At 38.6% G+C, this 22,440-nt stretch overlaps 1 protein-coding gene and 1 long non-coding RNA gene across 3 annotated transcripts; one reads left to right on the top strand and one right to left on the bottom strand.

The window, feature by feature from the left end:
• The first annotated feature begins 369 nt into the window (after nt 1-369).
• On the top strand, nt 370-22,192 carry si:dkey-162b23.4 (sodium/hydrogen exchanger 9B2). 2 transcript variants are annotated; one of them, XM_063008299.1, is made up of 13 exons: nt 370-385; nt 4,953-5,131; nt 6,338-6,530; nt 7,395-7,565; nt 7,864-8,006; nt 8,412-8,539; nt 8,721-8,896; nt 9,191-9,297; nt 12,652-12,801; nt 12,947-13,055; nt 13,639-13,775; nt 19,936-20,119; nt 21,340-22,192. In XM_063008299.1, the coding sequence occupies exons 2-13, from the start codon at nt 5,057-5,059 to the stop codon at nt 21,399-21,401; spliced, it is 1,635 nt and encodes a 544-aa protein (XP_062864369.1). In that variant the 5' UTR covers nt 370-385; nt 4,953-5,056; the 3' UTR covers nt 21,402-22,192. The 2 variants fall into 2 exon arrangements, with proteins under 2 accessions (XP_062864369.1, XP_062864368.1); XM_063008298.1 differs by lacking the exon at nt 370-385 and adding an exon at nt 2,207-2,351.
• On the bottom strand, nt 2,949-4,543 carry LOC134326930 (uncharacterized). The gene is made up of 2 exons (XR_010014645.1): nt 4,321-4,543; nt 2,949-3,141 (listed from the first exon to the last, which is right to left on the bottom strand). It is a non-coding gene; the product is annotated as an uncharacterized LOC134326930 (long non-coding RNA).
• Nucleotides 22,193-22,440: the final 248 nt, after the last annotated feature.

A 22,440-nucleotide genomic window follows, 5' to 3' on the forward strand; every position in this document is an offset into this window, starting at 1 on the left:
CATATGATGTTATATTCTAACATTTGCTGGCCTTCATTTGATTTTTTAAGTATCTTTTGTCATTATGACCAGGGGTTACAGCAGGCAATCATTTCTACCTCAGGTGGTAGTAGTAGTGATGTCGGATGTTTTTATTTGTTTTTATTTTTACTTTTTATTTATTTTTTTCACTCCTTATTTTCACTTCATGAATAATTTGTTTGCTACTCTTACATAAATACTGGACCAAACGTTCCCTGATCTCGATATCAGAGTGACCGGTCTTGTTCAGTGTGCTTAAACTGAATCACTTTACTAAGGAATCGATTCAATTTGGAGAATCGACACGCTTTGTGAACCATTTCCATAAGCTTCACACTCAAGCGAACATCGACACCGGCATAACGTGAGTAGCCAATGTGTCCTATATTTTACCAATAATTAACTCAGCTAAATGTAGTATTACAGAATACTGTAAATATTAGTTATTTTTCACAAGCTAGTCCGCTAACAGTGCTTATTTTTGCGATAGTAAGTGAGAGACTTGAATTGGGGGGTAAATACCAAATCCGTTCGTGCCTTCATATGTAAGCGCACTACAGCAGCTTCAAAATAGCGGTTTGTTTACGCGCTATCTAGTGCTTGAGGACTCCAATAGAGATTCGGCCATTGCTAGATAACGGTTTATTAACGGTGTTCTCGTATTTGAATAAGTCGATGTTAAATGTTTACTTAGGCCTGGCATAGAAACAGCACATATGGTGCTTTTCTATCCGCTCATGTACCATATGTCCTCTGTCAGTAAAACCCGAGTTAATTAGGGTGTAGTCCTGCTTAAAATCCGATTAACCATCTGAATTAAGATCATGTTTTCTTGTTAGCATGAGTTTGTTGTGATAACTAGCGCCAGTTTACCACAGCTTCATTTGTAGTGCAAAATATCGACACTTTTTACATTAGCAGGTTATTTACTTTCATGTTGGGGAGAGCAGTATATCACTATGAGTAGGGCATTTATAATATATAATAATAATGAACTAGTATATAATATAATGGACTGGGTCTGAGGTTTTGGTTCAGAACCAATTATATAATAACAAAACATAATTTATCCATTTCATTACACTTTACTGAAAATGTCCTCATACCACCTCTTTTTCTGCCATTTTTGCTTTAATGAAATTCAAACAATGAATAAAAACATCACTGTATATACAGTATTGATCAGGGTACAGTAATAGCACAACAAGATTAAGTTAGAACAGCCGTGTGAAGGTATCAATCCCTAGCCTAGCCAACTAGTTCACAGCTGATATATGACTAAAACTCAAGTAACTCCTTCACCATAACTATTATTATTTTGAAAGATATACCACCGGTACTTAGTCGCTAGTGTTAGCTGCTAAGCTAATTGGAGTGATTTATGTTTCTGTAAGCACTCTGTATTCATAACCATATTATATTAATATTGTAATACATACATTTTTGTAAGTAGCTGCTCTCAGTAGGATTGTAAATAAATTCAGATGTTTAAAGCGGTTAGATTTCTCCACCATGATGTATCACCACCAAGCGGTTGTGCTTGCCGGGTGAATAAATATGTACATTTTAAATAGAGACCGAATATGTTTGTCCTTGTTCATTTACATTTAAAAATAGATAAAAATCGGTTTACATTTATAAGCACAAAGTCAAAAAAGAGCACTTATTCATCAAAACACGAAATAAGAGCCTCACTACGCATGCTCCGATTGACGAAACTGACCTACGTACATCTGCGTAGGTTACGGAAAGTGCGTAAGGGGCGTTCGTACTTTTCGTGCGTATAATTTACACTATTATTTCTATAAAAAAATGCCCCTATTTCTGTATGTGATACCATGGGAAAAAATGAAAGAGAAAAAATATTAATTAGAGCCAAGATAAATTAACCAGGGAGATAAATATACACTTCTGCTAGCTTTAAAACTTGCATTATTTCTTTTTCTGAAAATATATAAGAATTACATATTGTATGTATTCATATGCTATTACGCCAGTGTAAATAGCTGTGAATGTCTGTGTGATTTCTGCGTGGTTGGTATGCACTTTTCTAGTAATACCATATGCGTCCGGCCAGGATTTTTAAATCACCAAAAATGTCCGGGATTCAGCTTTTCTAGTCTGCAATCGCTATTCTGTGTGTGTGTTTTTGCACTGGTATGTTTTTAGGTCTTTTTAGGAGTGCATCTGTTTTGTTCAGTCTGATTTTCACGTGCACGTACTAACACAGAGGCTCTCGTCAACAACGTGATGGCACTGCATTCTGTGGAAATTGCTCAGCAAGCACTAGAAGACACATCTTACTGCTGGGTTTCTACTGATGGGAGCAAGTAATTAAAGTAAATCAAATTAAAGTTAAAAACACTCCTAATAAGTCGGCTGATACGATTGTACAATACATCAAAGAAACTAAAAAAAATAAGGGATTTTTATTTATAGGTGACAGCTGTTTTTTTATTTGTTGTTATTATTGTTTTAGGCTTAACGCTGAATGTGAAGGAATAAGATTATCTGACCATAAAGGCCCTTGTTAAAGAGCAGCTGTACATTTATTAAAGTTCAGTAACACAGCTGGATGGTTATTGACTCATTTGTCAACTATTTAAACCTCTACCCCATACACATTGCCCCATACAAATATGGTCGCCCTAGTAATACCCTTTACTTAAGGACGAATACACTTACAGGCAACATTAGCCTTGCACCTACCACTTTTTTATTTCTCAGTCTAATTGCACAAACAGATCAGGCATATTTTCTCATTCAAGACCCATTTCATAATGCAAAAAAACCTTTAAGCATGAAAATGAACCATCGTCTCTACTAAAAGAACCAGTGTGTGTAAATCAGGACAGTAACCTAGTAGTTATGTTAAATTTTAAGATATGCACTTTATTTGTACTTGTAAACAGACACAGACACAGACAGAAAACTAAACTCTCTTTATGCAAAATAAGCAGCATGATCAATACAAACCTTTACCGCTACAAACGCAACCAACTTAGCTGATCAATGCTGTTAACAGATGATCATTTATCTAAATAACAGTCCCTGACATCCTTGCTGAGTTTGTCTCGGGGTGGAGTCCTCATTTCGCGTCTGATTCTCCAGCTTTTAATGCTACAAAAGAACAAACAATAAGTAATACACGTGTCGGTGCTGCTACTTTGACTGTTTTGCTAATAAAAACAATACAGCTACAGTGGCGCATCGGTGACGTCAGCACCAAACACACGTGACTGACAAAGACCTATCAGCAACTAGTAATAAACTACTGAATCACTAAACCCACTTAGGATGCACATCATTTATTTTACTGCATATTATAATAGTGCTTATTTATACGGTTCCATATGTCAAAATAATAATTTGTACTCATTATGTATGACAGGAAACTTGACCAAATGAAGCGTTTTCTGTCTGAATGTTTGTGGTGTTTCTGCGCCACCATGTGGATCTTTGCTGAAGTAACTTGTCCAGCTGCTGGCTTGGGTTAAACGCTCGTCCTCCGGTGAGGTTTACTATACAAACAGTGTAAATAAACATTAAACCATGTGGCTGCACCGCAACAACGTCTGTACAGGAGCTCAAATACTAATGAAAATAAACTTCAACACGTTTCCATGTTGTGTTTTGAGCACTGAGGCATATCGAGTGTTTCACTGTCAAGCTGAACAGTGAAGGTGAGCACAAGAAACCGAGTGCTTTTATACCAGCTGAACGTGTGTTTAATTATGGGATGGCTGATCGGACCGCAATGTGGTGCTGTATTTACATACTGCACATGCAGCAGTTCATCCGGGTACTTTTCGCTTATTGTTTAATTGAAGACTACTATTCGGACACACTCCTCGTATAGTATGGAAGTATGCGCTTTCGGACACAGCTATGGTCTCTAGGGAGAAACGTGCTGAATATAGCGAAGAAAAAGTAAAACTGAAGTATTGATACTACTGAGATTTGGATTGATCCGTCCACCCCTAGTAATAAGGTTAGAACAGCCGTGTGAATGTGTCCATACCTAGCTTAGCCAACTAGTTCACAGCTGATATACTGACTAAAACCCAAATAACTCCTACTATTGTTATTATGAAATATATACAATAAAGACTTGTGCACTGTGTGCAGTACAATAATTATACGAAATACATTACAACTGTGAGTTAATATCCAAGCTCAACACCACCGGTACTTGTTAGCTTAGTCGCTAGTGTTAGCTGCTAAGCTAACTGCAGTGATTCCTGTTTCTATAAGCGCTCTGTATTTATAACCCTATCATATTAATATTGTAATACATACATTTTTGTAAGTAGCTGCTCTCAGTAGTTTTGTAGATGAATTCAGATGTTTAAAGCGGTCTGGTTGCTTGTTTCTGGATGCTTTACTTTCTCGTCAATTCTGAGCTAAAATGTCACCATCATGGCGTATCCACGTAGTTGTGCTTGTTGGGTGAATAAATATGTAAATTTTAAACACAGACCGAATATATGTGTCCGTGTTCATTTAAAATAAGAAATAGATGCTAATCTGTTTACATTTATAAGCACAAAGTCAAAAGAAAAGAGCACTTAGTCATCAAAACACAGACGCGGAATGAGAGCCTCACTACGCATGCTCTGATTCACGAAGCTGACCTACGTACCTAGTGTGGTTCGTGAATTTTCGTAGGTTGCGTAAAGTGCGTAAGGTGCATTTGTACTTTATGTAGGTATAACTTACACTTATTTCCATACAATTGCTCCTATCTCTGTATGTGCAATGCAAAGCATTTAGAAATCTACAATCTGCTGTTAGCAATAAAAGAAAAATGAAAAAAAAAAAATTAATTAGATCCAACAGAAAGTTTAATCAGTGAGATTGAGATATGCTTCAAAACCATGGACTAACTATAAAGAACAACTCTTTTTTTTTTTTGTCTTTCCTGTATGTAGGCTAATGTTGTTTTCTCCCAGTAAGTGGGGCGGAACGAAGTGCAGGATGCATTTTCACTGCTAGTTACTGCTCTTTTCGGAGGATGAAGTGAGCTTGGTGTGCTATGGACAGTGTCTCATCTCAGCCGCAATCCCCCTGCGTGGAGGAAGAAGCTCCTGTGATGGGAAACCACACTGAGGTATTTAAACAAAGAATCTGTGCTTTTATCTTCATGCAGTGTGAATGCAAAATGCTTCAGGAACCACAAAGAATTCAGTATGTTTCATGGTGTACTGTTTCCAACATTAACAGCATGTCAATCCCATAAAGGTTTGTAATGTAAAATATATGTAAACTATAGAATTTACATTAACATTGGTCAGGATTAATTTTGTCATTGGTAGTAGGTCTTTTATGTTTTTTTATGTTATAATTCCTGCTGCTGTTAGACTGTATAACCAGCACTGCTCCAGACAGATCACACACACACTCTAAAACATTCATTATTCAGAACAATGTGCAACTTTTCCCACGTGTAATTATTACAATTTGCAATATGTGCAATATTTTTTCCCATGTGCAATTATTATTTGTAATTATTTGTAAATATTTAGTTTTTTTTCAGAGTTTCTCAGAGTTTTTTCTGACTTTTTATTGTTATTATTGTTATTACACTGTACTTTTTATTGTCTATTTTTTGTACTGAGTGCTTTACTGTCCCTTCGCTGCTGCAACACTGTGAATTTCCCCACTGTGGGACTAATAAAGGATTATCTTATCTTATCTTATCTTATAATCACTATATTCAAAAAGTCTTACTGTTGCTTTTACATTGTACTTACCCTTATCAAGTCCTAGTTTGGTAATGTGTATTTTGCTTCATGGGTGTGTAGGACAAATCTAGCAATACAAATAGAAGGTTCTATTGATAGAGCTTATATGTTAATAGCTTCTTGTAGTAGATGTTAGTCATTATTGTGAGTAAAGTTGTAAGGAATGTGTATGTAATGACAATTGTAGGATTTCAATGATTTCTGTGGGTTATTAATATTATGACAAAATCTGCTGAATTAAAAAGTATACATACATACAACAAAGAGTTTAAATGTGGTCATGATATATCATGTCTTAAATTTGTGACCTTATTTCTCATCAGCTGTTATAATTCAGTACAGCTGACAACATATCTGTGTCTATATAAATATGGTTGGTTTTGCCTCTATCAGATTAGGCAGGGAAAAAAACCTGTTTCCAGGAAAGATATCCAGCCTTGTACTGTAAAACAAGGTGTTTACTGTTTCTATAACCAAGGGGTTTATTATATAACAGCAAAATGTTAATCTTCTTGTTTTACTGTCTAAGCAACTGTTTCTTTAATCTGCTGTGTTTTTTAACTGTTTTACAGCATCAACCTGTTAATCAGGCACTCCAGGCTTTGTTAAGTGAGGAGGCAGATACAGCATTGTTCCAGCGACCTGTACTCTCGGTGGATGTGGCCACCAACACAGAGCGTCCACGCCAATGCTGTGGCTGGCTAAAGAGGCGGTGTCTGGGTCTGTGCCCGCCAAGAGGCCTGCTGGCATCTGTCATTACCAAAGGTAATATTAAATGTTTTTGCATGCACCTGAACAGTCTGAGATATAACTCATATAGAAATATTGTAATATTTTAGTTCAATTGTAAAAGGTTTTATATTATTATAATTATATAATAACAATTTATTATTATATATAATTATTAGAATATAATAATGATTATAACACAGCAAATAATATAAAAACACAACAAATAATAAAATAATAGTAAAAGAATTGGAATTATAAAATAGTCCAACTTCATAAAATAGTTTAAAAAATTTTTTTTAGAAACACAAAAAGTGTGGACCAGACAAAACAATTAATTTTAAATGTTAATGTGGCTGTAGAAGCAAAAACTAGTGTGTGAGAGAGACACTATATTATTGGTGCTCCATGTGAGGATACTAATTAAACTCTGCCGCTTACCTTGCTGCTCTACTACCTTGTGTTCAGATTTACCATTTCAGTGCTTGTTTTTTACCGCTTGTCGCTGCATTCAAAGTTCAGTCTAATTGAACTCTGACCCAGTTTGCCACTGACCTTTTCAGTGCCCCAATGAGAAGTGTTTATATGACATAGACAGAAGTGAAGCACAGAGATGGCGGAGAAAAACTTATTCCCACTGTTTTCAAAACCCTGAACTGTTTGATGCCGCTTTAAAGAAGCATGGCATTATGGGGAAAATAGTGCTGCGTGTCATGTAAAAGGTTTAAACGCTGTACCCAGCCATGTGGTGAACGAAGCACGAAACGCTAAACATGTACAAGTCGCCTAAGGTTTAGTTGATGAGTTGTTTAAGGGTTTTACAGATTTTATGAAACTATGTATGTAATTAAAGTTAAATGTTTGTGTTTTCCACAATGTGTGTGTGTGTGTGTGTTGCAGTATCCATGGCTGCAGTCTTGTTCGGCGTGGTTTGGTCCATCACTGAAAGGGAATGTCTTCCTGGAGGGAACCTTTTTGGCATCATCACAGTGTTTTTCTGTTCTGTCATTGGAGGAAAACTAGTGGGACTCATCCATCTGCGTAACCTTCCATCCATCCCACCTCTTCTTGGTACTAGGACTTGACAGCATTGCTTATTTTTAACATGACGCTAATTCTGGCACTTGCTTTTAATGTTCCTAAATCTTGGGACAAAATGTTGCACAATCATAAGATACTGCATGCATTGCAATAAAAGTGCAAATGAATCCAGGCAAAACAGCAGTCTTGCCAACAATTCTTTTTATGAAGAACTGTATGAATTACATTGTATTTGTTTTCTCTAGCCTCATGCTGACAATAATCTGTGAGAAAAGTGTAACTAATAGCCTAGGCTGACGTTGAATCTTCGCTGTTTTGTGTGTTTTAGGTATGCTGCTAGCAGGAGTCCTGCTGCGAAACATCCCTGTAGTGACAAATGCGGTCTACATTGATTTCAGATGGTCTGCCTCACTGAGGAACATCGCCTTGGCTGTTATTCTGGCCCGAGCTGGCTTGGGACTGGACGGTTCAGTATGTTTTACACTCTAACTGCACCGAGGCATCAGTCATGCTTTGTTTTTATAATGTGGGCTTTTATGATTGGGTCTGTCTGAAAACCTATTGAGCTGCCTTGTTGCCTACTGCCTACCTAGGTAGAGAGGATTCTAATAAGACATCAACTTATAAGGCAGATTACTTGGACGCACTACTTAGACAGCGATTACGGCGATTATGTCACCCCAGTTTCCCTAAGTTAAGAATTAGCCTCAGGCCATTTAAACCGATGGGCTGACAAGAGTCACTGACAAGACATGCAAGGTTTTTAAACAAAATGCTGCCCTGTTGCACCTTAAATGGCAAAAAGCTTATTTGAAATTAAAGCAACAATTTAAAGTATTCAACATCTGGATGTAAGCGCCATCCTGTGCTCTCCAGGCGCTGAAGAAGCTGAAAGTCGTATGTGTGCGGGTTGCAATGGGACCATGTCTAATTGAGACATCAACTGTTGCGCTGGTCTCCCACTTTCTTATGGGCCTTCCCTGGGTCTGGGGCTTCGTACTGGGGTAAGAACTCACTGTTATATTTGGAGTGTTATTAAAAAATATGTATTTACCTTTGAATTCCAGCTGTTTCAATTTAGGCATTACTATAAAGCAAAAATTCACATACGAACAAATGGATAGGAAGTCAGCTTCTGAAAAATTTGAATTTTGTTACTTATAATGAGTGGATTTATGTTGTCAGATTTGTCCTGAGTGCTGTTTCTCCGGCTGTGGTTGTTCCTTCCATGTTGCTGCTCCAAAATAGTGGTTACGGTGTGGAACAAGGCATTCCTACGCTCCTCATGGCTGCTGGCAGTTTTGACGACATCCTTGCCATAACGGGCTTTACCACTTGTCTTGGCATAGCCTTCGCCACAGGTAACTGTAACAAAAATGTACACAATAAAGCCATACATATTTAAGCCGTACATTTGTAATAAAGGCTATAAAGCCCAGTTGACCTTCCTCAGACACGGTTAATTCGGCATTTTTGATGCCTGGTTTGAGATCTCTGCGGTAGCGGGGTAGCACATTAGACAGCTGCATCATCTGTGCACTAATTGTCTTTTTAAAATACAGGTCTAAGTGGATTAAGTGGGCCAGTAACATTGCTTTTTGAACAGTTTTTTCATGTACTCATCTATAAATAAAAATCTGTGTGATCTGTTGTAGGCTCTACCTGGTTTAACATCCTCCGGGGACTTTTCGAAGTTTTAGGCGGCATGGCTGCTGGTGTGATACTTGGCTTCTTCCTTCGATATTTTCCCAGCCAAGACCAGGTAAACACACACTTTGGCCTATGTTGCTTTGAAAAAAGTAATTGCCCTAATTTTGATTGCTTATGTTTTTGCAATTTTGCCAGTTTGAGGACCTGGGTGAAAACAATACACCTTTTATAACACATTCTAGTTTTGTGAAAGGGACATTTTCACCCCGGTAGGGCTGGGCGATATGGATCAAAAATAATATCTCTATATATTTTAGCTGAATGGCGATATACGATATATATCTCGATATTTTTTCATCCCATAAGGTAATAACAACAAGACACTTCTGAGACAAAGCTACATGTTCCAAATACTAAATACCAAAAAATTTTACAGGCACTTTTATTAATATTCATGCTGGGGAAGCTTCACACAGGAACTATTTTTCCTTAAAAAAAAAAAAAAAGAACTATTCTACGAAAAAGTTTGTTGTTTTCTAACATCTCTCCTGTTGTGTAATGGGAATTACAAATATATTGTCTGGCCCTTGTTGAATGTTAAGTGTACTATAGGGCGCAGGGAGCGAGTGTGTAGGGAAGGTATCAGAATTTATCTGATCACGACCACGTACAACATCCAGAAATCACTCCCCATAATGTTTGATTTCTACAGATAGAGCAAATACATGCACATCACATATACAAACACACAAGTCAGAACAACCGGGGACGCACCGTTATTATTACTTTCTCAACACGTGCATACACTGTTTATATGTAAAGTAAACATGTGCATGTCAGCGCGTGCATGCGCTTGTGTTTGTTTATTTTCGTTTTCCAATATTGGTTTTTAAAATGAATAACGACTCGTTTTCTTGTTTTTCAACTTTAAGATTTGAAGTGAAAAACGAATGAAGGTACACGGAGCTGGAGCCTTTTGTCTGGACTTGTTTTCGGCGTTCTCTACAGAATACATTATTCTGCTGCTAATCTGACACTTTGAATCCGAACCATCTCCAAATAACTGAGCCATTGTTATTCTTTTTACTAAGCAGCTCCTCCACCGTCTCCATGCTATCATGGGAGTTTTACTTACAGAAATGTGTTCTGAGGGCAGAAAGAATTGGCGGTGGGGAGGGAGGGGCGAGTTGTGTTCAGTGAGGGAGAGAGGCGGGGCAGGTGAACATGTGCAGAGACAAACTGGGAGAAGAGAAAGACGAACTGTCGGATCTAACTGGAACGCAACTTCTATATCGATATATGTAGGGATGTCCCGATCCGATCTCACAGATCGGGATCGGAGCCGATCAAGGCATTTTTAACTGATCGGAAATCGGCTTTACTAATGCCGATCATAACCCGATCTTTTGTTTTACGTCAGCATGTCCGCTGTCCAACAGCGGTGTAATATTTGTAATGCGAGCGTTTCACGAGGCGGTAGGAGCAGAGCTGTGTTCATTACTGTAGAATTTTACTGTTTATATGGTGTGTGAGTCGAGGATCATTCCGGTTTACAAAACAACAACTTTTAATCCGAGTATGAAAACTTCAGGACCATAACATACAGCTTTTACGAGTTTACGTGTTACAAGACTGAACGACATCTCAGTATCAAGCTCTCTGATTGGCTTAGTTATGTAACTGAGCGTCGTAGTGATGCACTCGCTTAATAAAGAAATAAAATACACGGTATATTTACTAATTGTCGGGAGCAAAACATTTTATTAACTTATTCTGTTCCGAATAGTGGACAGCCAGAGCCGAGCACGCTATCCCATGCACTATGGAAGCCCCAAAGGGTCAAAACACACTCACTTTGCGTATACCCATCCATCAAACCATTCTCACAACACAAGCACTTTAAGAACTGGCTTTCCTTCATAACAAAAGAGAGCCTTTCCATTTTATTTTGGTATTCAGGTTTTACTGTAATGCTGTTAAGTAACTTATTTGTTTTTTTATATTCAAGTTAAGCTGCTACACCACTTGTGAGTGGAGATTTTTGTTCATTTTTTGTGTATCACTGCATTAAACAGAATTATGTTCTTTGAATATAAAGTTCAAAGTGAAACTGTAATTATCTCACTTCATTTTTACTACAATGCTGTACTAGGTTTGTTTACTTTTATTTTGTAAAAGGACATTAAGCAATAGCTTGGATGCAGGCAATTTTTTTCCTACAGCACTGCAGAGCTATTCAGTTGTTAAACATGTGCATTGTATTAATTTGAATACACAGTGCACACTTCAAGTACATTACAGTAAAACAGTATTATCTAGTTCTTATCTAGACAATATCTAGAAAATACAAGTATCGGTTTGAGAATCGGTATCGAATCGGGATCAAAATTAAAGATCGGGATCGGGAACAAAAAAACGTGATCGGGACATCCCTAGATATATGCGATATTGTCTTATCTTATATCGCATATGAAAATATATCGATATTTTACAAAATCTCGATATATCGCCCAGCCCTACACCCTGGTGTCTGAGTTAACCAATTAACTTGATGTAACTGGCAATGTTTATTAAGCCTGTATACCACACATCAATTATGTAATAAAAGTCATGGTTGTAATGGAACACCATACCTCGACTGAGGAAAATTCCCATTTAGCTGAGAAAAAGGTTTATGAAGTCAAATATAAATCTCCAGGACTAGACTGAATCACAGTAAGAGAACAATACTTAGAATAGAAGAATACTTCTAACAAAAATTCATCTAACCAGGAATGGAAAAGACTGGGCATATGATATTTATAAGGTTGTATGATTTTTTGCAAGAAGGAAGACACTCAACCAGTACTGGTCTGAGCACTAATGCGTTTTGCATAGACAGACAGATAAAAACCGGACCATTTTGGTGTCATTACATATTGTCAAATAATGTAAAAAATAAATGCTTCATTTCAAAGTTAGAACACTATACTGCCATGCAGCCAAACCCATTGCAAAACCCTTAACCCATACAATGGCTGACCCTGCACTCTGATCCCAGCTTTCAAACAAGCTGGGAAATGCGGGAAAAGAATTTCATTGTACTGTAGATGTGAATATGTATATATTACAAATAAAGGCATTCCATCTGACCTAGGTTAAGTAATGAGCTAAACAACCTGTTTTTGAGGGAATAATAAATAACACTCGTCTCTGAGCTAGCTGAAGATCGGGTGTAATTGGGTCATTCAAAGGAACAAGAATAATGTACACGTCCGAATGCTTAGGAATAAGCGTATTACAGTCTACAATGAGGTGAAGACTGGATCGTTTTTGCAGTCATTGCTGCTAATGGTGCTGACAAACAACATGCAATAATGCAGGCAACCCGAGTTTTCACAGAGCTGTAGAAGAGGCTAGATTTTTACACTGTGTGCGTTCATTCTGTGAGAATGGTGTCCGTGTTTTGTGTGTTTTTGTGATGCAGAAAGAGCTGGAGCTGAAGCGTTCATTCTTGCTGCTGGGTCTCTGCGTGTTTGCTGTGTTTGCCAGTAATGTAGCTGGATTCCCTGGATCAGGAGGACTCTGTACACTTGTTCTAGCCTTCCTTGCCGGCACCGGTTGGGCCAATAACAAGGTCAGATTTTCTTTGTATTTAACTGTTTATATATTCCATATTCTCTCAGACTCTTTTTTTTGTCTCAGTGTTTTTTTTATTTAGACCATATTTCCTTCCTACCTATTATGTTCTGATTTTAATCTGGTTTTTAATCTGTGTTCAGACTCCTGTAGAAGAGATAGTGGATAAAGTATGGGGCATTTTACAGCCTCTCCTGTTTGGGCTTATTGGAACTGAGATCTCCATTGCTGCTCTGGACCCCGGTAGAGTGGGTGAGTAAGACACGTTAAATCCATCTACACACAGATAACACTAAAATAAACCTTTAGTTCATACTCATTTATAAATAATACATAGGTTTTGCTGCCTACTGCCTACCAACGCAGCTGCTTAAGTAGAGATGATTCTAATAAGACATCAAACTTATAAGGCAGATTATTTGGACACACTACTGCTATGTCACCGCAGTTTCGCTTATTAAGCCAACACGTTTAGCCTCAGGCCATTCAAACCAATGGGCTGGGTGACACAAACCACTAGCATGCCAGCCAACATCTCCCTCTGTGTAGTGAAAACAGTTAGAGTGTCACTGACAAGCCCGAATTTGCAAATAAATGACACTTGTGCACCTTTATACAAATTCAAAATCAGTGCGATCATTTCTGAATTCCCAGCGGTGCTATTGGCCATTCAGGTGTCTATGTACAGTCATGATTGGCTATGTCTGAGGGGTTTGGGATGGCCAAGGCCCTGTGACGGATTGGCATCCCGTCATGACAGTCATGCATATTATATCAAAACAATAACCCCACCCTAATTTTCCAGGCATTAAAGTTTGCATATGTATGTCCTCAGGTCTGGGTTTGGCAGCGCTTGGCATTGCCCTTACTGTGCGAATCTCCTTTACTTTTCTCATGGTGCTCTGCGCTGGCTTTAATTTTCAAGAGAAGCTTTTCATTGCTCTAGCCTGGATGCCTAAAGCAACAGTTCAGGTAAACTTTCACTTTAAGCACTACTAGACCAAAGGGGGTGCATTTAATTATGCCTTATATTGGCATTAGGGCTGGGCGATATGGATCAAAAATTATATCTCGATATATTTGAGCTGAATAGCGATATACGATATATATCTCGATATTTTTTCATCCCATAAGGTAATAACAACAAGACACTTCTGAGACAAAGCTACATGTTCCAAATACTAAATACCAAACATTTTTACAGGCACTTTTATTAATATTCATGCTGGGGAAGCTTCACACAGGAACTATTTTTCCTTAAAAAAAGAGCTATTCTAAGAAAAAGTTTGTTGTTTTCTAACATCTCGCCTGTTGTGTAATGTGAATTACAAATATATTGTCTGGCCCTTTAAGAATGTTAAGTGTACTATAGGGCGCAGGGAGCGAGTGTGTAGGGAAGGTATCAGAATTTATCTGATCACGACCACATACAACATCCAGTACAGAAATCACTCCCCATAATGTTTGATTTCTACAGATAGAGCAAATACATGCACATCACATATAATAATAATAATAATAAGTTCAACTTATATAGCGCCTTTCACCAAGCTCAAGGTCGCCGTACAGTAATAAAAAGTGAAAACAAACGACAACACGCAAAACAAGACAAAACAAAACAAAAACAGACCGACAGTGTGTAAGGATAGGTTAGAGATATAAGTTCAAGAAGTAGAATGAAAACGTTGTGAGAAGAGATGGGTTTTTAGAGACACCTTGAAAGCAGAAAGAGAAGAAATAGAGCGAAGAGGCAAGGGCAGAGAGTTCCAGAGTGTTGGGGCGGCAACGCTGAAGGATCTGCCGCCCATAGTGGACATCCTAAATCTAGGAATAGGGAGTTGATTTGTGTCTGACGACCTTAGTTTGCGTGATGGTGTGTGACGTGTGAGGAGTTTAGTAAGATAGGCGGGAGCGAGACCATGAAGTGCTTTAAAAGTCAAGACCAGAATTTTATATTTAATGCGCATGGAAATTCAGAGTCAGAGTCAGAGAGGTTTTATTGTCATTTCAGCTACATACAAGTACATATTGAAACGAAACAGCGTTCCTCTAGGATCACGGTGTAACACGGTACAAAAAGTGCAAGACAATACAAAACAGTGTAAATACAACAATAAATACAAAAAATCCTATAATAAATAACTACAAAAGATATTCCTTATTATCCCTAATCTAAACAAGTAATTAGAAGACAGGACTAAAGACAAGTGTTAGTACATGATGGTGAATAGATGGTACAATGGTTCATGAGGTAGTGACATGTTGTACATTAGCAGCGTAAAATTGGCAATGCAGATAAGGTGCCTAAAAAGTAAATAAGGTGCAAAATACAAGTAAGGTGCAGAAATTATTGTGCATTTCCAGGAGGTGTGCAAAAATACAAGTAACATAGTCAAAAATGCAAGTAACATAGTCAATACAGATCAGTGTGTGGCAGCAGAAAATTTCCGGAGGAAATTGTTACAGTACTGAGTTTAGGAGTCTGATTGCCTGAGGGATAAAACTGTTACACAGTCTGGTTGTGTTAGTCCGGATGCTGCGGTATCGTCTCCCAGACGGGAGCAGAGTAAAAAGTCCATGTGATGGATGTGTTGGATCGTCCACAATGCTGAGAGCTTTGCGGATGCAGCGGGTGTTAAAAATGTCCGTGAGAGATGGAAGAGCGACCCCGATGATCTTTTCAGCTGTCCTCACTACTCGCTGGAGAGTCTTGCGGTCCGACGCAGTACAATTTCCGAACCAGACAGTGATGCAGCCGCTCAGGATGCTCTCGATTGTTCCTCTGTAGAACGTGGTGAGAATGGGGGGTGGCAGATGAGCTTTCCTCAGTCTTCTCAAAAAGTAGAGACGCTGCTGGGCTTTCTTGGTGATGGAACTGGTGTTGAGGGTCCAGGTGAGATTCTCCTCCAGATGAACACCGAGAAATTTGGTGCTCTTGACGATCTCAACAGATGAGCCGTCGATGTGCAGTGGGGAGTGGTCCCTTAGTGTCTTTCTAAAGTCAATGACCATCTCTTTGGTTTTATCCACATTCAGAGACAGGTTGTTGACTTGGCACCAGTCCGTTAGATGTTGTACCTCCTCTCTGTACGCTGACTCATCGTTGTTGCTGATGAGTCCCACCACAGTTGTGTCGTCTGCAAACTTAACGATGGAATTCGTGCTGTGCATTGCTGTACAGTCGTGCGTAAGCAGAGTAAATTGGCAGCCAATGTAGTTCTTCCAAAACAGGGGTGATGTGGTCAAACTTTCGGGTAAATGTCAGGACCCGAGCAGCTGCATTTTGTATAGTTTGCAGGGGACGGAGGGTTTTGGCGGGAAGTCCGTGCAATAAGGAATTGCAGTAGTCCAAACGGCTGGTGACAAAAGCGTGTATCAGTGTTTCCGCCACCTCAAATGAAAGATAGGGACGGAGACGAGTAATATTGCGAAGCTGAAGAAAGGCTGATTTGGATAGTGATTTCACATGAGGACCGAATGAAAGCAGAGGGTCAAACAGAACACCAAGATTGCGTACACAGCTGGAAGGTGTGATGGAAACATTCCCAATGAGGAGGGGAGAGTTTGTGAAAGAGGAAAGTGACGTTTTAGTGCCCACGTAAAGAAGCTCAGTCTTAAGGGGATTAAGCAGCAAGAAATTTGAATGCAGCCAGGATTGAAGTTCCTGGATACACAAGGTGAGCGAGGCGGGAGGAAAAGAGATGGATGGTTTGAAGGCAAGGTAGAGTTGGGTATCATCTACGTAGCAGTGAAAGTTAAGACCGTGTCTGCGTATGATGGAACCAAGTGGAAATAATGAAAAGAAGCCCAGTACAGAGCCTTGCGGTACGCCTTGTTTCACCAAAGCAGTGTCGGAAACATGATTACCCAAGCGAATGAAGAAATGCCTGTCAGATAGATAGGATTTGAACCAGGAGAGTACAATGCCAGAAATCCCAATATCAGACAGACGAGTCAGAAGGATGTTGTGGTTAACCGTATCGTATACAAACACAAGTCAGAACAACCGGGGACGCACCGTTATTATTTCTTTCTCAACACGTGCATACACTGTTTATATATAAAGTAAATACATGCATGTCAGCGCGTGCATGCGCTTGTGTTTGTTTATTTTCATTTTCCAATATTGGTTTTTAAAATGAATAACAACTCGTTTTCTTGTTTTTCAACTTTGGGATTTGAAGTGAAAATGAATGACCGAAGGTACACGGAGCTGGAGCCTTTTGTCTGAACTTGTTTTCGGCGTTCTCTACAGAATACATTATTCTGCTGCTCATCTGATACTTTGAATCCGAACCCTCTCCAAATAACTGAGCCATTATTATTCTTTTTACTAAGCAGCTCCTCCACCGTCTCCATGCTATCATGGGAGTTTTACTTACAGAAATGTGTTCTGAGGGCAGAAAGAATTGGCGGTGGGGAGGGAGGGGCGAGTTGTGTTCAGTGAGGGAGAGGGGCGGGGCAGGTGAACATGTGCAGAGACAAACTGGGAGAAGAGAAAGACGAACTGTCGGATCTAACTGGAACGCAACATCTATATCGATATATGCGATATTGTCTTATCTTATATTTTATAAAATCTTGATATATCGCCCAGCCCTAATTGGCATAATGTATTTCAATGACTCTAGTCTTACAGCACTTGGGTGGCACAATGGACTACCAGCCGGTCAGGGCGTCTACACAGGCATGAGACATGTCTGAGGGGGTGGCCAGAGCCCTGCGATGGGTTGGCGCCCTGTCAATGATATTCCTGCTTTGTGCTTAGTGTTTTTCGCTGGAAACTGAACCGTTGCCACTCTGACTAGAAAAAAAGCAGTTAATAAAAAAATCAATGAGAACATTTTTTAGCATGTTGTAGCGTAACCGAGTACACACTTGTATAACCGGTTATGTGGCTGTGTTCAGAATGAACCAGTCACATTAAGTCTAATATTAAATAGTAGTCAGTACACCTGGCATCAATTAAAGTGACTCTGATTAACCCCATGTAAAGTTTAGCTCTTCTAGCATGATTTTCCTGACATTTACTTGTAGTTACATTTTACACCAAAAGCCACGGTCCTCAAAAAGCTTACAAAGTATCATTGTTGAAATGTATCAGTCAGGAGAGGGGTACAAAAAATCCCCACATCAACAAGAAGATTAAATCCAGCTGAATCCAATTGAAAATCTGCGGGGTGACCGGAAGGGGGCTGGACACAGATGCCCTTGCAGTCTGCACAGCTAAATACACCAACCAAACTTTTTCAATTTTTATTTCTTTTGAATTTCTATTTCATTCATTTTTCCCCTTTTCGCCCAAACTAGTCAAATTTGCACTTTTGCAAGGACAAGTGGGCAAAGATTGCCAAGTCAAGGTGCTTTAACAATGTATTAGTTTAAGGGTGTGCATATTTATGAAGCCATGTTATTGTAACTTTTTATTTAGATTAGGGTGAAACAGAGAGAAAAAATTTAATATTCAATAATAATTAGTGAACCATGCATAAGATATAAGCAAAAGCTTAAATGTGATTGGATGACTGAGGTATTTTCTTTCTAAAGATAAGGAAGGATTAATAAAAAATAAAAATGTACAAGAAAAAAAATAATAATAACGTTGTAGCATAAATGTGTACACCCTTTGATAATTGGGCATGAGGCTGTGTTTGGAATGAACCAATCACATCAAGTCTGGTATTAAATAGTAGTCAGTGCGCCTTGCATCAATTGAAGTGACTCTGATTTAACCCCTAAGTTCTAGCATGATTCTAGCAAAAGCCACAGTCCGCAAAAAGCTTACAAAGTAGCACTGTTAAAAGGTATCAGTCAGGAGAAGGGTACAAAAATCCCCACATCAAGAAGATTACGTCCAGCTGAATCCAACTGAAAATCTGTGGGGTGACCTGAAGAGGGCTGGGCACAGGAGATCCCCTTGCAATCTAATTAGTTTAAGTACACAAACAAAACTTGTATCATTATGTTTTATATTTCTTTTACATTTAAATGTTATTAATATTCCCCCTTGTCACCCAAACTAGTAAGATTTGGAGCACTTTTGCAGGGACACGTGGGCAAAACTGTACCATAGATAGAATTCAGTCATCAAAAGGTGCTTTAACAATGTATTAGTTTAAGGGTGTGCATATTAATGAATCCACATTATTATAAGTTTTTTTGTATTAGTTATTTTTTTAAAGTTTGTTATCCATTGAATTGTACAGATTATAGGTCACATTAAAGGTGGAGAGTGCTCTGAAATGGTCTCATGTTTTTACATCACAAACACCTGGCATTGGCTGATCAGATCATTTTGGAGAAGCCAAAATAATTCAAGATTCCTGACTCGGACAATTTGTTCAAAGTTTGTTCAAAATGTGTTTACTCTTATAATTGGGGATGTGGCTGTGTTCAGAATAAATCAATCACATTAAGTCTGATATTAAATAGTAGTCAGTACACCTGCCTTCAATTAAAGTGACTCTGATTAACTCCATATAAAGGTCAGCTTTTCTAGCATGAATTTTTAGACATTTACTTGTAGTTACATCTTACAGCAAAAGCCACGGTCCTCAAAAAGCTTAAAAAGTATCATTGTTGAAATGTATCAGTCAGGAGAGCGGTACAAAAAAATCCCCACAACAAGAAGAAGATTACATTCAGCTGAATCCAATTGAAAATCTGTGGGGTGACCTGAAGGGGGCTGGGCAGAGATGCCCTTGCAGTCTGCACAGCTTAAAGCACACAAAAGTATCCTAACCAAACCTAAAGTACACAAACCAAACTTTTAAAAATGTTAACATTTGTATTTCATTTGAATTTCTATTTTATTCATTTTCCCCTTTTTATCCAAATTAGCCAGATTTGGAGCCAAGTCAAGCTGTGCCATGCAGACTCCTACCCAAAAAACTGAATTATGTCATGAAATCAAAAGATGCTTTTACAATGTATTAGTTTTAGAGTGTTTATATTTATAGGTGGAGAGTGTTCTGAAATTATTCATCTTCACCTGGCATTGGCTGATCACGGTGAACACAAAACAATTTAAGATTCCTCACTTACAGACAATTTGCTCAAAGTTTGGGAATTTTTTTCATACGCAAACGCTTCAATGTGATTGGCTGACTGAGGTCTTCTTTTTTTTATGCAGGCGGCGATCGGCTCCACAGCTCTGGACATGGCGCGTGTTAAACAGGACAAGGAGCTGCAAAGTTTCGGCATGGACGTGCTCAGCGTTGCTGTGCTGTCCATCCTGATCACTGCTCCATTAGGAGCGTTGCTCATCGGCCTGTGTGGCCCACGCCTGCTGCGCAGACCCAAGAACCCGGACTGGGGTGAGACACCAGTTCAGAATTTCAGAGGAAAAAGTTCAGAATTTTACTGTCAATTTTATATTAGGGTAAAGTATATAGCCAAACCAAATGTTTGTGGACACCTGACACCCAAACATCCTGTTCCAGTACCAGACACCAGTAGTGACGTATCATAGAGTTGTTATTATATGCCGACGTTGCTTATAAGTCAGATTGTAAATGAAAGTAACTGCTGCAGCTGAAGATTGTACCTCTTTTCTGGGAGGTTGTGTGCCCTGTTTGTTTACGGCTGAGCTGTTGTCGCTCCAAGTTGCTACTAATTCACAGATGCAGCAATATATTCAACATGCATTTGGCCAACACTTTTATCCAAAACATCTTGCAATTAGAACAGGATTCAATATAAGCAAGTAAAGGTTAAGGTGTTTGCTCAAGTGCCCAACAGTGGCAGCTTGGCGCTTTGACCCTTGACCCTTCTACTGCTAATATGCATTTATTGAAATAGGATTGTATGATAAATGTGATGCACTTTTTAGTAACAGAGTGCTTTAAAAAGCTGAACCACTAGACAGTGTGTCTACTACTTTTAGTCATGTAGTGTAAGGTGGCTTTTCACAACATTATAGAATTTGCATGAGAGGAAGAGCGTTTGTTTATCGTTTGTTCTCATACACACACAATAGTACAATTAAGCTCTTTTTGGACGATGACCTTGTGTTCTGTTATGGGGTTGAGCAGCCAAATTGAAAGCTCTGCTGTCTCTTATACAGTACATACGTTTGGGTTTACATTGAACAATAAGCTAATAGTCTTGGCACATAATTCAATTCAAGATTTGTCACATACACAGTTACACATATGGACAATAGTATTCAGACACCTGACCATGACCATGTTGGACATTTGGACTATTTGAAAACAAATAGTATTAAAATAGAGTGATCTATGTGATCTTTTCAGCTATAACAACAACCTGTCCTTTGAGAAGGCTTCTCATGAGACTTTGAACTAAGTTTGTAGGAATTTGTGCCCATCCAGTCAAATGGCATTTATATGGTTGTGCGCTGATGTTGGTCTAGAAAGCCGTAATTAATGTTCCAGTTCATTCCAAAGCCGGTCATTGGGGCTGAGGTCAGGGCTCTGTGCAGGCCACTGGAGTTACTTTAAACCATTCAAAACAAATATACTGCTTTGTTGTGCTTTGGCTGGATTGTAACACACTTCGTTCTTATTGATCACAGCTGTAAGTCACGGCGAGCTGTCAGCACCAGATGCACGGGTGACATACGAGAGCGCAATATGAAGCAAATGGAACCTCCTGGGATGGATTTACCAGAAGATTAAAAGTGACATCAGAGCTTGGACTGACTCTGCTGCACGTGTGTTTTTTTCAAATGTGTATCACGGGGTATTTATGATGCTGGTGATCTCCATCTACATGCTGCTATAGAACGCTTCTTTTCAACTGGTAGAGGCGGGTCGTGTTCGAAGAGCGACATACTGCCATTCGCGATCAACCATACGACTAGGAATCCGATGAGGAATCTGTGCTCGACCATTGTTTCTCCCACTTGCAGACACACAGCCAATCGTGTGTCCACGTAGGCGCGCGGCTTGTCGATATCACAGCCGAGATTTGAACTCAGATCTCAGCGATAGTGAGCAAGCGCCCTAGTGTTTATTATTGACATTTTTTTACAAGATTTGTGATTAATGTTCAACATTTAGAAATGATTGTTTACCTTTTTTAACTTTTTAGTTGTCATGTTGACTGATTTTTATTTTCTATTTATTTATTTTGATACCACATTACACATCTAATGTTGCTAACATTTAATGAACAACTTTCTCGCCCAAAATCATGTGAATAAAGTTGTATTCAGACGTTTACATTCACTTGTCTGGGACGTTTTATTGACGTCTTTGGATTTGAATGATTTTTGCAACTGTTATTTTTCTATGACTGAATAACTGTAACACATATTTGTCAAAAAAAGAACAACGTACAGGTTGTGAAATAAATGTACTGTAGATAAACAACATTATTTATTTGATGCTGTATAAAGTTTTCTGACATCATTAAACTTTGTGGCACGGCCTAAACTGTAGCTCAGATTCATAGGTGTAGACTAACTGCTCTCGTTGAAAAATATATGAAATGGCATATTTATGAAACAAAAACTACAATAATTTCTATGTTTGTCTATCAGTCTGTTTCTCTATTTGTCTATCTATATATCTGTTTGTCCATCTGTCTGGGTATATATCTATCTATCATCTATCTATCTATCATCTATCTATCATCTATCTATCTATCATCTATCTATCATCTATCTATCTAT

This window comes from Trichomycterus rosablanca, chromosome 14, assembly GCF_030014385.1.
Source record: "Trichomycterus rosablanca isolate fTriRos1 chromosome 14, fTriRos1.hap1, whole genome shotgun sequence".
Classification (NCBI taxonomy): Eukaryota; Metazoa; Chordata; class Actinopteri; order Siluriformes; family Trichomycteridae; genus Trichomycterus; species Trichomycterus rosablanca.